The sequence below is a fragment of the Cyprinus carpio genome, chromosome A6 (genome assembly GCF_018340385.1).
Source record: "Cyprinus carpio isolate SPL01 chromosome A6, ASM1834038v1, whole genome shotgun sequence".
Lineage (NCBI taxonomy): Eukaryota > Metazoa > Chordata > Actinopteri > Cypriniformes > Cyprinidae > Cyprinus > Cyprinus carpio.
Window position 1 is genome coordinate 30,375,289 of NC_056577.1, and position 17,016 is coordinate 30,392,304.

Sequence of the window (17,016 nt, forward strand, 5' to 3'; positions counted from 1 at the left end):
GAGAGAGAGAGAGAGAAAGAGAAAGAGAGCATATATATACATAAAATTTGAAAAATCTTATTTTCTAAAAAAAAAAAAAAAAAAGAGAAAAAAAAAAACTGTCCATGATAGAAAGTTTTTATTGGTATTTTTGAACTCAGCATCGTCAAATTAGGTAAAAAAAAAATTTCTTCCTATTTCATATATATTTTATGTCTTGATATTTCACCAATAGTGATGTAAAGCAAGCATTCAAGTAGCAATTAATCTGTATATACAGAATACATGTATCCAATAAAACCCACAGCCACTGCTGTGCCCAGGTAGTTTTTCCCTCCACAATGTTTTGCACTTGCAGGTCAGGATATGTGAAGACATAGCAGAGCGTCTGTGGTGGCAGTCTGGGGGGTGATAGATGTACAGAGGGGTCAAGCTGATGAGAACAAGGGGTGTAAGAGGAGGACGACAAACAAACCGGGCGCTACCAAGCGCTCTGTCACCAAAACAACAAGAGAGGACCTAAAGGAGGCCATCGAGCAAATTCATCTGCAGCCTATTCCTGCTCATTCCACAACAAGAACTAGTGATTATATGAATAGTAAGAGACAACCTAAGGGAATAAACTGGCTGGCTAAACTAAAGGCAACAATACATGCACATAGATATCTTTACGTCTTTAAGTATTAGCATGTTTGGCAAACACTTCTGCTTAATCTTCAAGATTTAAAGAGTTTGGACAAAAATAAAAATTCAAGATCATTTATTCACCCTCTAAACTATGTGGTGCACAACAGGAGATGTTTTGGAGGATGTTCAAGCTGCTCTTTTCTCAGTGAAAGCATATATTGATCAGGGGCACTGTTACTGTTAAATAAAACTAGTAGCCACATTTAAATCCAGATTAAAATGCATTTACTGAATTACTACTAATTGCACTGTATTATCTTTTTTTTTAAATAAATAAAATAAAACAATAAAAAAGTTTTATATTAGATGAAATACAATATTATATTACATATTAGATGAAAAACAATTAACTAAAATAAGTTATAACTGAAGTACTAAAATTACTGAAAGTAAATGAAAGCTGAATAGAAACATTTAAAAACAAAAATGATAAAAGCACTTTAATAAAGTGACTAAAATTTAAACTAAAATGAACACAGAAAACATAAAATAAATACTAATTCAAAATACTAAGAAATACTATAATAGTATATAAATAATACTAAACTAACACTGATCAGGTAATGTCAGGCTTTAAAAAAAGCTTTAAAGTCATATAATGCATTCTGTGGGTAATAAATACATTTTTAAATAACTGTACAGAAAATCTTTAAAAAATTGGGCAAATGTTGATTTTGGTTGGTTCTTCACACAAAAGGTTTTATATTGGTTTAGAAGACTCGGATTATAGCACACAAGACCGGACTATGATTTATTATACTTTTATGGTGCTTTTTTATCTTTTTGGAGATTGACAAACACTATATATTTTGTTGAATGAAATAAAGCAGTATGTAAATTCTGCAAAATATGTTATTTTGTGTTTAATGGAAAAAAATCAGTCAAATGATTTTGGAACAAAATGAGGGAGAGTAAATGATGAGTTTTCATTTTTTGGTAAAAATTTCAGAACAAACAGACAACAATATGCTACACTCAAAGTGCAATCATAACTTCTCAATAACAACCACAATAAGCTCATATCTGTACGACTGTAATACTAACTTGTACTACTGAAAGGCTAAAGTTTACTTTAGGGATGCTTTCAAACTAAATACAGCATCTATATGACTAGAGTAGGACGTCTACTAGCCGTGACAAATAACAACTGACAATTTCTACAGCAAATACACCAATCTGAGAATTTAACCCTGTCACTGAGGAAAAAAGAAGGGAGGAGGAGGAGACAGATGGAGGAGAATATTCCCAGACATAATGGACACAGGGATCAGAATACGTTTGACAGGGAGAGAAAGATCATATTTTATTCTTCAGGAGATGTCAGGGAGAGACCTTAAACGTTTGTCCGAGCCGAGAGAGAAAGAGAGAGAGCTTGAAAAGGAGAAAAGAGAAAGATGTGGGTGTAGGCCGCAGTTAGAGGGTGGGTGGGTGGGTGAGTGAGAGAGTGAGTGAGGAAGAGGAGGAGAGAGAGGAAGAGGAGGGTCTTGAAGGCAAGGCGGGCAGGAGGAACAGAGGAGGCAAGCAGGCTGGAACAGGTGGAGGTGGGCGTCAGCGGGGAGTTCAGGACAAGGGTACGAGGAAGGAAGTAGAGTAACAAAGGTAGTGGACCAATATGGTGTATACTTGCCCTTGAAGACTGATCCGTCTGAGGAGGAGAGAGCAGAAAAGAAACAGGGGGGACGGGTAAGGGGAGGAGGGGGGTCACAGACAATATTTTATTCAATGACTGTTTGAATAAAAATATTGTTTTTCTCAAAAGAAGGAAAATCAAGTCAGTCAAAACAGTAATGAACAACTGAGAACAGGAAACCAACATGAATGACATGTCGCAAAGAATATATGCAACAAGTAGACGGAGGCAGTGAACGAACTCCACGATGACGGAGATGAGGAGAGAACATCTGAGGACATGGGAGCAGAATCAGAGCTAATGAACCTTCACCGTATGACAAAACATGGAGAAAAATAAAGTGTCACAAAATGAGAATCACATATGAGCTAGGAAGAGAGGAACGCTTTGGAAAGAAAGAAAGAAAGAAAGAAAGAAAGAAAAACTAAATTTTAAAGTGAAGAGGAATGAAAGCATAAACCAAAAGAAACCAAAAATAAAATGAACGAAAGAATGAACTACAGACTTAATGAACGAATAAATAAATAAAAAATATATACACAAACACAAACTAAATTTCAAACAAACAAAAAGGAACAAAACAACTGTAATGACAAACAAAATACACAAAAGAATAAACTAAATATAACTGGTAAAAAACAACAACATCTAAAACCAAACAAAAGAATGAATATAACAAGTGAAAGAACTAAAATTAGATTAAAGAACAAATTACAGAAAGAAAGAGAGGGAGAACTGAAAGAGATATAAATGCATCAAATGAAAAAGATCAAACAAAACACACTGAAGAACGAATAAAAGCTGAAACAAACAAATAAGAGAGAATGAAAGATGCACAAAATAACAAAAAATAAACCAAGGAGGAATTAATCAAAATCGAAATGGGAATAAAAATGAACAAAAGAATGAAATATACACACAAAAAAAAATGAACAAACAAACAAAAATGCAAGCAAAAGTGAATGATGAAACATCAAATGAACGAATTAAAGAACAGCAGAAAAAAACAACTCAAGATCAAACAAAAGAACTAAAGAATGAATAAAACAGAAATAAAGAACAAATTAACCAAATGAAAGAGAACAACAAAATATCAAACAAACAAGAGAGACTGACTAAAATCAACTAATGCAACTAAATACAACATATATATATATATATATATATATATATATATATATATATATATATATATATATATATATATATATACATACTGTATATCTATGTATATAAATAAAGGACAAACAAAAGCAATCAAAAAACAAGGAAAAAGAAGGAAAGAAAGGAAAACCAAATGCGTTCCATCTCCCGTGTGGGACAATGGCCCATCAGGGGGCATTGTGGGATACTTTTTTCTTATTTATTGACTGATTCCAAAGCTGTCGACAAACAATACAGCACAGTGAGCATCCACACGAATCAAAGCAAATAATAAACTCGACTGAACACATAAAGCACACAGTGAAAAGCAAAAGCATGCCTCTTTTCACATCTCACTAACGAAAAACAAAAACACAAAACCTGTCCAGACAAAAGATGCTTCAGAATCGTCATTGTGAGAGAGAAGACGAGAGCATTTTTTAATGTTTCGGCAAAAGAAAAAATAATAGCACATGGTCACCATTATTTTCAACTCAGTAAACACAGTAAAACCACAGCTTTCACCTCTCTGGTTTTTAGTGAGGGTTTTTTCTTTGCATCCGTGCAGGGAAAGAAAAATCACCTCAGTACAGAACAGCATGAGGACAGGAGGGAAGAGGGAAGAGGTGGGGTGGGGTTTCACAGAAGAACACGTCCACTCTCACTTTCCCAGCGCTGAAACACGACGCCGCTCGCCGGGAATCCACGCTCGGACCCGACGCTGCTGTGATGTCAGAGAAAGGGGAGGGGCTTCCGTTGATTGGACGAGAGGGGCGGGAGGGGGAACAGGAAGTCTTTTTGGGAAGAAAGAAAGGTAAGCAGGCTTTGCGTTAGCCTGCCTCTGGTACTTACACTGGACCTGGAGGATCTGGTCGCTCAGGTTGGCCTTGATGTGGTTTTCACTGTAGGAAGGCAGAACTAAACCAAGACTGCAAGGAAAGAAAGGAAGAATTTCAATATCATTTGCATATGACCACATCTGGCACTTTCTAGGATACAAACTAGATCAACCAATCACACTTTTTAAAGCAAGTGCATGATATGTGACAAGTTTAAAGCATGAAATGTTACATGTTTAAAAAATATTTATAAATCTAAGGGTCTGCACTGAAGAAGGGGGGAAAAACAACTCTTTTCCCAGTACAAATATCTAAACATTCTTAAATCAGCATACAATTACTGGAGAAGCAATATAACTTAAGATATTAAGTCTTATTTTCTGAAAAAAAATTAAGTGATTTTATATTTAAAATACAAGATTATTTTGGATGGCAGACACATTTTCTTGTTTTTAGTAAGAGCTCAATTTTGATAGATTTTTCAGAAAACATTATATAACTTTGCTTCTTAAGTAAATGTATCTTGATTTAAGAATGTTTAGATATTTCTGGAAAACAAGACAAAAACACTGAGTAAGAAAAAAATAATAATATTCAAATACAGTGGTGCTGACAGCACAACATTATAAAACTAATATTTTTCTTTAATTTATTTGTAATATAAGTAACTGGGTAACTACTAACTAGACTTCCAACCCTGCTAGCTCTATTTAGGTAAGGCAAGTTTATTTAACAAAGAACAAGAATAAAAAGGAGTTTCAAGCCCTATTTTGCACTTCATTCATGGAAATGACCATGCACAAAATATATGAAAATTCATTAAAATAATGCTAATATCCAAAATGCCCTGCTGAAAAGACTGACTTAGAGAACCATACTATAACTGCTCATTTTGGCAGGTTACAGATGCTAATTAAAATTCATGACTAATTTCAACAAAACTGCATTGAATGTTTCACAGTCTAAACTTAAAACAGCCAAGAGGATGTAGAGAGAAAGTGACTGAAATCAACAGAAATGCAGTATGAATGAGCGTGTCATATTGACCTGTAATCTGTACCCTCCACAGGACTCCATATGTACGTCCTCTGGACCTCGTCAATGTAACGCTGAAAATACACACAGAAATAGCAGCACATTACCAACCAGCCGTAAGATCATTACACTGTATGCCATTATATTTAGTAAGAGGTCATGTGTCTCACCTCATCCACAGACTTCACCAGTGTCTTGATTCTCCTCTGTCCTGCTTTGCCATCAATCATTTGACGGCGGATCTACAAAAAAATAAATACAAGATAGAATCAGAATCAGAAAGAGCTTTATTGTCAAGTGTGTTTGCACATACAAGGAATTTGTTCTGGTGACAGAAGCTTCCAGTACACATACAACAACAACACTGATAATAAGAAAATACACATTTGTAACAGAACTAGACAAAATTTGTTGTGGTACATAGATGAAATAGAATAGAATTTACAAGGAATGGAATAAGATGTAGGGTAGTATTAAGTAAATAAAAGTGGTATTTGCACATCTTTTTATTGAACAGTAGGGGACAACATTTAATAGTTCATGAGGTAGATTGCCTGGGGGAGAAACTATTCTTGTGCCTGGCAGTCCTGGTGTTTAGTGCTCTGTAGAACCTGCTAGATGGTAAAAGTAAAAAATAAAATAAAAATCTGGCTTGAATGTGAGGGATCTGGAGTGATTTTCTGAGTCATTTTCCTCACTCTGGATATTTACAGTTCTTGAAGGGTGGGCAGGGGAGCACCAATAATGCTCTCAGCAGTCCGAATCGTCCTCTGTACTCTCTGTAGTTACTGAAGAGCACAGGACAGACTCAATGACAGCTGAGTGGAACTGTGTGAGCAGCTCCTGTGGCAGGTTGAACTTCCTCAGCTGGTGAAGGAAGTACAATCTCTGTTGGGCCTTTGGAGTCAATGTGATTGTCCCACTTCAGGTCCTGAGAGATGGTGGTGTCCAGGAACCTGAATGACTCCACTGCAGCCACAGTGCTGTTCACGATGGTGAGCGGAGGGAGTGCTTGATTCTCCTGAAGTCCACGATCATCTTCATTGTTTTGAACGTGTTAAGCTCTAGGTTGTTAAGACTGCACCAGACAGCCAGCTGCTCAACCTTGCTTCTGTATGCAGACTCATCACAATCCTGGATGAGGCCGATGTCTTTAGTGTCTTCTGCAAACTTCAGGAGCTTGAAAGAGGGGTCAGTAGAGGTGCAGTCGTTGGTGTAGAGGGAGAAGAGCAGTGGGGAGAGCACACATCCCTGGGGGGCACCAGTGCTGATTGTGCGCCTGTTTGAAATGAATTTCCCCAGTCTCCCTAGCTGTTGTCTATCTTTCAGAAAGCTGGTGATCCATTGACAGATAGAGCTAGGAACAGAGAGCTGGGTTAGTTTGGTCTTGAGGAGTGCTGGGACGATTGCATTAAAAGCTTAACTGAAGTCCCCAAACAGGATCCTCACATAAGTCTCTGGTTTGTCTAGATGTTGTAACTTGTAGGATATAATGCAGTCCCATGTTGACTGCATCATCCATGGACCTGTTTGCTCGATAAGCAAACTGCAGGGGGTCCAGTAAGGGTGCAGTGATGTCCTTCAGATAAGCCAAGACCAGTCTCTCAAATGACTTCATGATCACAGATGTTAGGGCAACACCTCTGTAGTCCTTAAGATTATGTTACCTTATTTCATTATCCTTATTTAAAATGGTCTCATCATATAACTAGATCATATAACTGTTTTGCAGTGTGTTCTTGGATTGTAAACACATTAAAGGGATTTAAATGATTTAAAATCAAGTTATGCTTTCTCAAATCGCTTTAAAGTTTTCCAGGTAGGCTACTGTTCAAAAGTTTGAAGTTGGTAAAAATGTTTTTTAAAGAAGTCGCCAAGGCTGCATTTATTTGATCAAAAATACATTAAAAACAGTAATATTTTGAAATACTATTACAATTTAAAATAACGTTTCTATTTAAATATATTTTAAAATGCATTGTATTTCAGTGATCAAAGCTGAATTTTCAGCATCATTACTCCAGTCTTCACTGTCACATGATCCTTCAGAAATCATTCTGATATGCTGATTTGCTGCTCAAGAAACATTTCTTTTTTTTTACCAATGTTGAAAAGTTGTGCTGCTTGATATTTTTGTGAAAACCATGATACATTTATTAATATCAGGATTCTTTGATGAATAGAAAGTTCAAAAGAACAACATTTATTTGAAATAGACATTATACATGTTTCACTATCACTTTTTATCAGTTTAATGCATTCTTGCTAAATAAAAGTATTAATTAAAAATATTGATCCCAAACAGACTAAGTGAATTGGGGATTTTTTTTCCAAGACCAAAAGTTATCTTCATCCAGAAGCATGTCCTACTTTGCTAAACTGGGCCATGTTGTCTGAGGAGTAATTTAATGACATTTTAATAATGTATTTGGCACATTTGCAGGAAGAACTTGTTGTAGAGATGTTCACCTCCTCCTTGTTGCGGTCTGGAAGTTCAGCATCCAAGAAGTCCAATGTGACCGGCTCTCTGAAGTTAATGATCTACACAAATCCATTAGGAAAAAAATAATTATTATGGTTACAGAGATGAACATGCATTTAAAAATGGAAGATAGAAAAAGAAAGTAACCACATTTTGGACTAAATTTAAGGTCTACAAACTCAAACGTTTTTCACCTTAGGCTGAAGGTTGGGGTGCAGCAGCACATAGCCATTAGGATCTATGGCAAACGTGTAACCGTTGGCTCCAAGCTGTGCACAGAGATGCAAATGAATGACTGATGATCAAAAGAAAAGTGACAGAGATAGTGATTTATTTCACTTACCTTATACCGCGGTGTGAGTTCTTTAATTTCACTGAGGGCGATGTCTACACCCATGACACCAAGAATCAACTGATTCTGCAATAAAGAAACCAACAGACTGAAAAATACAATAAATGACCACAAGGGGGCAGAATTGATATTTGACAAAACAACAGGTAATATAACAATCAAAACAGTTAAAACAAAACTGGATTAATGTCTGGAGAGTGAAATGTTTGTCAAACAAGCACATTTCTTGATTTTTATGTTATACATAATGTTGAGTTGTTGTATCATAGTTATCATTACCATTGTCAAAGTCAAAAAAATATATAGCTGTGGTAAGAAATCATCTGCTAAGGACATAAAATGAAGAGCAAATAAACTGTGAAGCGAACATTCCTCCAGGAAAAATAAGCAATATGTGACAACACGCAGTGTGCTGAATTATAATGTGCTCTGCATTTATCAGTCACTTTGGCAGGACAGTTGATCATCTAATGGAAAGACTACTCATCTACCAATGCACAATAAAAGATTTGTGCAAGCACAACTGATTCAATTCTTAACCATCCAGCCAAACAGACAATGGTAAAAATATAGTTTTACCTGGAAATATAATTCATGGAAGTGATGGCAACTGCATTCAAGGCAATTACTATATTTACATACACACACACACACACACACATATATATATATATATATATATATATATATATATATATATATATATATATATATATATATATATATATATATATATATATATAAAAATAAAAGTATATATATATCAGGCTTTTTGTGAACCGTTTTACCTGATAAATGTGATTGTGTAAATCAACAACATTCATACCATTGAACTGTGGTTTAAGTTTTCAAATACAACTGTATGCACTATTTCTGATATTAAACTTCAAACCGAACTTCGAATCACACTCAAATGCCCTTGTGCGCCTTCAAAGTCAAGCACTATTCAATATGCATCAACACGATTGTGAAACATGCCGCTCTCAAACAGTTTGTCAATGTCAGTTAGGGAACATGCTAAGAATTAGAACTGGAACGTGATCACATTAATAATGCAAAAACTCCAAAATGCAACATTTGTATCATCCTGCGGGTAACAAGAAACAAATGACTAGTTGTTTATTTACAGGGATCTGCTCATGACTTACTTTGGAGTCCCCGTCAGTGGTGAGATTGAAGACTGGCATTGTGCCAGTAATGACGAGCCCCAAACCCTGTAAAAAACAAAACAAAAACATATACTGCCATATAAAATGTTTGTTTTTATCACTGTAAACTAAAGGAAGTTCACAGTACACTGCACACATGAATAAAAGACTGCCGCATATAAACCGCCATCCAACTCGTGGTAAAATTATATGGTCAATGACAAAGCAAACTAGCTGTGAAGATTCAAATTTGTGCATTCTGGAAAGAAAACAAAGAATTAACAATATCACAGCCAGTGGCCGCCTCAAACAATGCAATCTGAAAGAGTCTTAAATCATTCAATGCTCGTGTGTTTCAGTGTTTCCTACAGAAACCCCTAACGCGCTAAACAACATTTCTAACAGCATTTCTACAACAATTTATAAACAAAAGACTTATTTTAATAGAGCTCTGCTGTGCATATGTATATTTAAGTATACTTTGTCCCTAGAGCAACCAGTCAGTAAGCAGACTGAATAAAGTTTTGCTAACCTTACAAATGAACATACATTTAAAAAAGTTTACGACTCAGTGAGAGAGGTTCAGTTAGTGAGTCTTCCAAGCTAATTCACTCAGAAAGTAAGTCACCTGACCGATTCAGTCCATGATTCAGACTGATGATACGGATGTTCTATTCCGATTGAGTCACTAATTGGTGAATCATTTGAAAGAATTGCATCAATCAGTGCATTTATTTATGAATTAGACAGCCTGCTGTGCAACAGAAATGTAATAAAATCCAACTATTTACTTTGCTCAATGATTCCTATTATCAGCTATATTTCATCCAGAAATGTGTAACCTAAGGGTATGTTTACACGTACCAATCCAAAAAAAGGACTAAAACTGCTGCATTATGCATGCCAGGCTTCTTTGTTAAAAAACACTATGTGCATGCGTACATACCTATAGACACATAATGCATGATGTCACCATTTTCACAAAATAGTATTGTTTTTAAAAACTTGTACTTTGAAACCCGTTTTTCGAAAGTTTGTGTTTGCAAAACTCCAAAATGTCATTGTTGTGTGAATGAACGTCCAAAATGCATAAAAAGTTTTTGTTTTTAGCTGAAAATGCTGTTGTGTAAATGCGCCCTTAATCAGTGGTTCTCAAACACTCGGTCATGAACCCAAAATAAGGTAATGGAATTATTAACATCTACTATTGATTATGATATTAATATAGATACTTTATTTAACTACATTTTTATGCAAGATAATCAAACACACAGATCAAGTGGGCTCAGATTCTGTGCAGGCTGATCCATTGGCCATATTTGAAATTATACAGTGCAATTTTGAGTTTGCTGAGTTGATGATGATGATGGTAATCTTCCATACCAGAGCATCCTGGTAAACATTGGTCCACTGCACTTGTTTAGCCCGTTCACCTGCCAGCACCATTGGCCGTCCAAGAACGTCCAAATACTCCTGGTAACAAAAAAACACAAAGAATTTAACACATATACTACAAGAACTTTATTCCTGCTCAGTTTTACCACAAACACACCCAGAATCACTAATCGAAACAATCTATTCTCAACAGGTTACAACACTCTGAGCTCTGAAAGTGCGACACTAAAGGCTGGAGTCCACACCTCCCTCTGTCATAAAGCAAATGACTGCGACTCGCCGCTCCATTACATAAAGCATGCTGTTAAAGCGTCCGCCCGAGGGGCCAGTAAAGCCAGCTGCACAGAGTCACTTCCAGCCATAACAAATCATCATAAAGCAGCTATTTAAGCATATTAAAGCTGCTAGAAAGCACACTCTGGATCTGGAGGGGTGAGGTGGGCTGCCACAGGATGACACTTGTTGGGTCGAAATAAGCACACATTTATAAATGACACTTTGGATTTCAACACAACACTCTTTGGGAGGTTAATAATTCAAAGAAGTGAAGCTCACTAAAACTGTCTGAAAAGAATGGGGTCAAATTAGACCCCCCCCCCACCACCAAAAAAAAAAAAAAGTCAAAAAGGGGAAATGAAGCTTATTTTAGGACAAAATCTCATTCTCATCACTGTAAAAAAAAAAATTAATTTATAATTTATAAACTTACATTTACTATAGAAATATCCACGGTTTGCTATATTTTATTTTTCAATTTTCAATTATTATTATACATTTTTATTAAACAAAACAATATAACTTCACCACTTTTCTGTGCATGTTTTTGGTGACTGTGAGAGCATTTACACAAAATATAATTTCTTTTTTTTCCTGTTTATTGTGAGATTTCATGAATTTCAGCACTCTACGTGGATGGCGGGCTGGGCAAACACACTGAAAAATGCAATCTTACAATTTCAACATCTTAACACAACTAATGTAGGGCCAGAAACTCCTGTGGGGAATATTTTGTCTCTCTGAAAGCCACAGGCTTGTGTAAGTGTGGCCTTTTGATGAAACTGCAGCATTAGGCCACTTTTATTTCTTTCTGGAACATGGAAGTGCTGACAGGCATAACCTATTCTATCATTAGCTCACTAAAACACAGTTTAACGTGCTGTGGGGACACATTTCAGCAGAGACGATGACAGGCGGACCTTTTCACACGGGAGAAAGGAGAAAGGCAAACAGCGGTGGGCCGGTAATGGCGCTCTCTGCGGTATGAGGGGTTAAAAGAGCAGTGACACAGCAGGCCACCGCACAGATTCACTTGACCATAAACGTTCATCAATTCAATGCAGCAGCTCAATTATGAAGGAGCTGCATTCATATTCATATTGTTCTCATTATACTTAGTAATGTGACACTTTAATGTTACACAGGTAGAGAGTAAACGTAAAGGCATCAGCCTTTTGAACACTTTCACAATCACCTCAATAGCTTTCCAATCACACTAATAATCTGGGTATTTATGCTGCATGTGATAAATTCAAATTAAGCATAAATGTATTATATGATAAAATAATCCTTTATACACTACCGTTCAAAAGTATAGCATCAATTATATATATTTCTTAAGAAATGAATGTTTTTATTCAGCTAAATTGATCAAAAGTGGCAATAAATACATTTATAATGTTACAAAATATATCAAATAAATGTTGTTCTTTTAAACTTTAAATTAATCAAAGAATCCCGAAAAAAGATCAGTTTCCACAAAAATATGAAGCAGCACAACTGTTTTCAGTATTGATAATAATAATAAAATGTTCCTTAAATAAAAAACAAAAAACTTATTAACCCAAAACTATATTATTGCCCAGCTATAATCTGCTAAATGAGACTATAAAGCATGAAGATATCAAGATATTATAAGCCTTAACACCATGATATACCGTAAAGCTGTTTTGAAACAATGTGTATCATGAAAAGCATTATATAAATAATTGAAAGTGAAGTGAAAGTGAAGTGACATACAGCCAAGTATGGTGACCCATACTCAGAATTCGTGCTCTGCATTTGACCCATCCAAAGTGCACACACACAGCAGTGAACACACACCCGGAGCAGTGGGCAGCCATTTATGCTGCGGCGCCCGGGGAGCAGTTGGGGGTTCAGTGCCTTGCTCAAGGGCACCTCAGTCGTGGTATTGCCGGCCCGAGACTCGAACCCACAACCTTAGGGTTAGGAGTCAAACTCTCTAACCATTAGGCCACGACTTCCTGAATTTGACCTGTCCATGAAATTAGACAGTCATTAGAAGAACTTTTTGCAGGTTGGATAGTTTTTCCTGTTAGAAATCCACCAGCATGTGCAAGCGATTGCTGTGGAAGTGCAGTTGGTAGTTATTTTTGGCACTGGCTGTCCACGGCTCTCGGAGATAACAGTATGTGGCAGGGGAGGAGGTGCTGAGGAGCTGCACAGGTGTGGCGGCTGATGCTGTCGATATATATACAGTTAGGTGCCCACACCTGTCTCACGCAGGCTATTAGAATAAGTGGCAGTTCTCTGAATAAAATTACACTCAGCCTAATGGAACAGCTGATGGTTTATTCAAGCGCCTGATCAGCTCGCCTGCGGGAGGTTCGACGGACGCCGGGAGGGAGAAAGAGGGAGGCGGGATGGGACACGAATGAATAAAGCAAAGTTGGAATGGAAAAAGAGGGGAACAGATAGTAAAAGGTGATAGAGAGGAGATAAAGAAGAAAGGCCGAGAGAGAAGTGAAGAGCACTGAATAATCACACAGAAGAGGTGGGAAATTGGACTGACTGCTTTCGGGGAATGTTATTGCGGCAGGTTTCGTGGACCTCGGGAAAGATTGCTGGAGGATAATGAAAACTGTATGGAAGTGGATTAAAGAAATCACAGTCCCATTTGAATTTCACTGACACTAAATATAGAAGTCTGTATCGCTTTATCTGTTGATCTTTATAGTTCTCTCTATGCTCTCTAGCGTGACATATATATCTCTAAATTGTGATAACATCAAAGAGCTTCAAAGCTGTGAAGCTGAATGAACTTACAGTGAATTGGATTCATGTGTGGAGGCCTTATTAAAATGGAAAATCTGATTGGCTGCCGCAGCCACTTTTGAAGCTGATATGAGCACACGTGTGAACGCATATCAGCTGAAGATAAATTATTTATTTTAATGCATCAGTATTGTCTCTCACATGGCTGTTGTTGTTGTTTTATAAAAGAAATGAGCCACTCGAGGCCATGTGCTACAGTGATTTTATCACCATTAAAAGGGTTTTAAGTACTCTACTTCATGTTTAACAACAATCTGTATAAAACATCAATAATATGCAGTCTTTCAAAAAAAATCTATTTATCCCCAAATTATATATATTAGGTTTCATTTTTTTTTAATGTTTTTTAAATAAGTCTATTCTGCTCACCAAGGCTGCATTTATACAGTAAAATTGTGAAATATTATTACAATTTAAAATATTTTTTCTATTTTAATATATTGTAAAATGTTATTTGTTCCTGTGATGCAAAGCTGAATTTTCATCAGTCATTACTCCAGTCTTAAGTGTCACATGATCCTTCAGAAATCATTGAGATTTTCAGAGATTCTTTGATGAATAGAAAGTTGAAAAGAGTTTCATTTATTTGAAACATAAATCTTTTGTAACATTATACATGTCTTTACTGAGACTTTTAATACATCCTTGCTAAATAAAGATATTAATTAATTAAAAACATATTACTGAACCCAAAAATGTAACATGTATTGTATATGTATATATATATAAAATAAGAAGCAGTAAAAAAAGCTAACCTGTGTGTTGATTCTTATGGCTCCGATGGAAGGGATCTCAAAGTAGTAACCTGTTCAGAAATAAACAAACCAATAACAGAGCTGGTTAATGTTGGCATATTTGCTCAGCACCAAAATATAGTGAACTGACTAACTATGTAACAACTTTAAGGGTGTGCATGTGTGCTACAAACATAAATGCTGTTCAGAACAGACAAACCAGCAAAATTATATTAAATTACCTTGTTCTGACAAGAATCTAAAGCAGTTTTGATCTATTCTTTTTAATAGCAGTAAATTTAATGCAAACATTTTAAGGGAATTGTTGATTATAAATGTAATCTATTCAAGAGTTGATAGAAAACAGTTTCTTCTAATTTAAAATCACATTATTTCATCCAGTTGTGCGCTATTTTGTTGTGCTTATGAACATGTTTAATTGTTAGTTTAGCAACACGCATTATATTTCAGCATGCAGACAGACTGACCAAGTGCTAAGCATATGTAAGCCAGAGACTGTGCCGTGCAGCGGTTTGATTTGTGTGCCTCGTTAAGTATTCAGAGGCTGCACTTCAGAGGCTGATTATTGAGAGAGTGGACACACAGACAAGGTCAGTATGGCCTGCCCAACACAAGAGAGTCTGAACCAAGAGCACAACATTAGAGGTGCCGTCCTCAAAGTGTTTAGAGTCAACAAACTTCAAACTCTCTCAACACACACGCATATAGAAATCAATAATTACATATTTTACATGTTAGAGTATTAAATTAGATATTAGATAGTGACTTTTTTGTATATTTGTGAATTTGTCATGATGCATTAAAAGTTTAACTGCTGTATGTGTGCCATAGCATAAAACACAGAGATGTTCAAACTAACATTCAGACATTATAATTAATTGTAAACATGCTTAGTGTTTTTGTTACATACCGAAAAAACAAAAAAAACAGTGTTAAAATAAGACAGATTTATATAATCTACATTCACACAAATTCAACTTGAAATAGCCATTTTAGGTTGATAATACAGTTTTTTTCCCCCCGATGCAATAGTTTTAAATGTGCATATTTTCTAAACAGGTATGTGTTTTTCTAATTATGTGTGGGATGAAAACACAAACGTGGTTGAAATCATTCGCCTGAACATGAATTCAGTTCAGCTTTCACTCAGTGTGCTGTTATTGCTGTAAAGGTCATTGAACAATTTCAGTCTTGATAACTTCAGGACCAAACATTTTGTGGCTCATTTGAGCCGAAACCATCATTAACGCAGAGATCGGGTGTAGAGTTTGCATGATCATAGGCTGTGAGTGGCTAAAAGCTGGGCCAGCAAGATACGGCTGTGATTTTCTTGCTATCCGGTATCTAAATTAAAGAAAAGTCAATATAAGATAAGCCCAAGTGACAACATTTGAGGCATAATGTCAGGGTACCAAAGAAAATAACTCAGTCATTCTGATCAGCTCTTTCAAACTAGTAATTCACTTATAACGAAGGTAAACAGGGCCATGCACTTTGAGGGCTTAAGAAACAAAAACATGAAATTCATGTTTTATATATCAAATAGCACTACAGTATTATTTAACTATTACAGTTACTAGTCTATTTTTATGTTTTTAAAGAAATAATATATTTTTTTAAATCACAATATGACAATTATGCAAACAGATTTTTTAAAAAAAATGTTTTCCTTTAATAAATGTTCATTGATAAATAAATACTATGTATGTCAGGGTTCAGGTAGAGGGATGAGGCAAGGACTCAATGATGCAGAGAGAAGGGCTCTTTAATAATAAAAAATAAGATAAACAAACAAAAACTACCCCGTAGGGGAAACAGACAAAACTTGATTGGCAAGGCAAGGCACGGCACGAGAAACACAGACAAATATTTGACGACGAACTAACAACCAGACTGCAAACACAATGAGAATAAATAGGGAGCTAATGAGGAGGGTAACGAGGGAACACATGTGGGGAAAATTACATCAATAATCAGGTAACAAGATGGGTGGGGTCAAGACAATTGACGAGGACACATGGCACATAGGAACCAAGACAAAACGCCATGCGCTTACACAAAACAAAAACACAAGCACATGGCCAGCAACCCAATCACAAGCCATGTGCTTGAACTAGACACAAACACGCAGCTAATGAGCAAACTCATCAGCCGCGTGTTCACACACAAGACAGCACGCAGCCAGCGAAAACCAAGCTGCGTGCAACAGCACAAGACAACATATAACAAGAAAGCACGCAGCCGATAACTCGAGATGCGTGCAACAATACAAAACACTGGAGACCGCACGCTCCCACAACAAGACAGAACATGGAGCGCGAGTGTCCGGTCCCCGACACGAAACCGAAACTCAGCAAGACATGAGTGCCGGGATCCGAACCCCACGCTCCAACATGAAACAGGACACGCAGACGAGAGCACACGGCTCGAGCAGTCTCGAAGCCGCGCACTCACATTAAAACAATGACATGACGTGAGTGTCAGGGCTCTGTCACAAAA

General features: G+C 36.3%; 1 protein-coding gene across 2 annotated transcripts in view; it reads right to left on the reverse strand.

Moving 5' to 3' along the window:
- cacna2d2a (calcium channel, voltage-dependent, alpha 2/delta subunit 2a) overlaps positions 1 to 17,016 on the reverse strand; it is a 203,841-nt gene that overhangs the window by 13,537 nt on the left and 173,288 nt on the right. Inside the window, exons 14-23 of one of the 2 annotated variants that reach the window (XM_042758975.1) lie at positions 14,518 to 14,567; positions 10,679 to 10,768; positions 9,296 to 9,361; positions 8,139 to 8,213; positions 7,990 to 8,064; positions 7,783 to 7,854; positions 5,484 to 5,555; positions 5,326 to 5,387; positions 4,292 to 4,368; positions 2,294 to 2,311 (exon numbers count right to left, since the gene is read on the reverse strand). In XM_042758975.1, coding sequence (XP_042614909.1) covers positions 2,294 to 2,311; positions 4,292 to 4,368; positions 5,326 to 5,387; positions 5,484 to 5,555; positions 7,783 to 7,854; positions 7,990 to 8,064; positions 8,139 to 8,213; positions 9,296 to 9,361; positions 10,679 to 10,768; positions 14,518 to 14,567 — 657 coding nt within the window. The remainder of the gene's footprint in view (positions 1 to 2,293; positions 2,312 to 4,291; positions 4,369 to 5,325; positions 5,388 to 5,483; positions 5,556 to 7,782; positions 7,855 to 7,989; positions 8,065 to 8,138; positions 8,214 to 9,295; positions 9,362 to 10,678; positions 10,769 to 14,517; positions 14,568 to 17,016) is intronic. The other variant, XM_042758977.1, reaches the window with a different exon arrangement.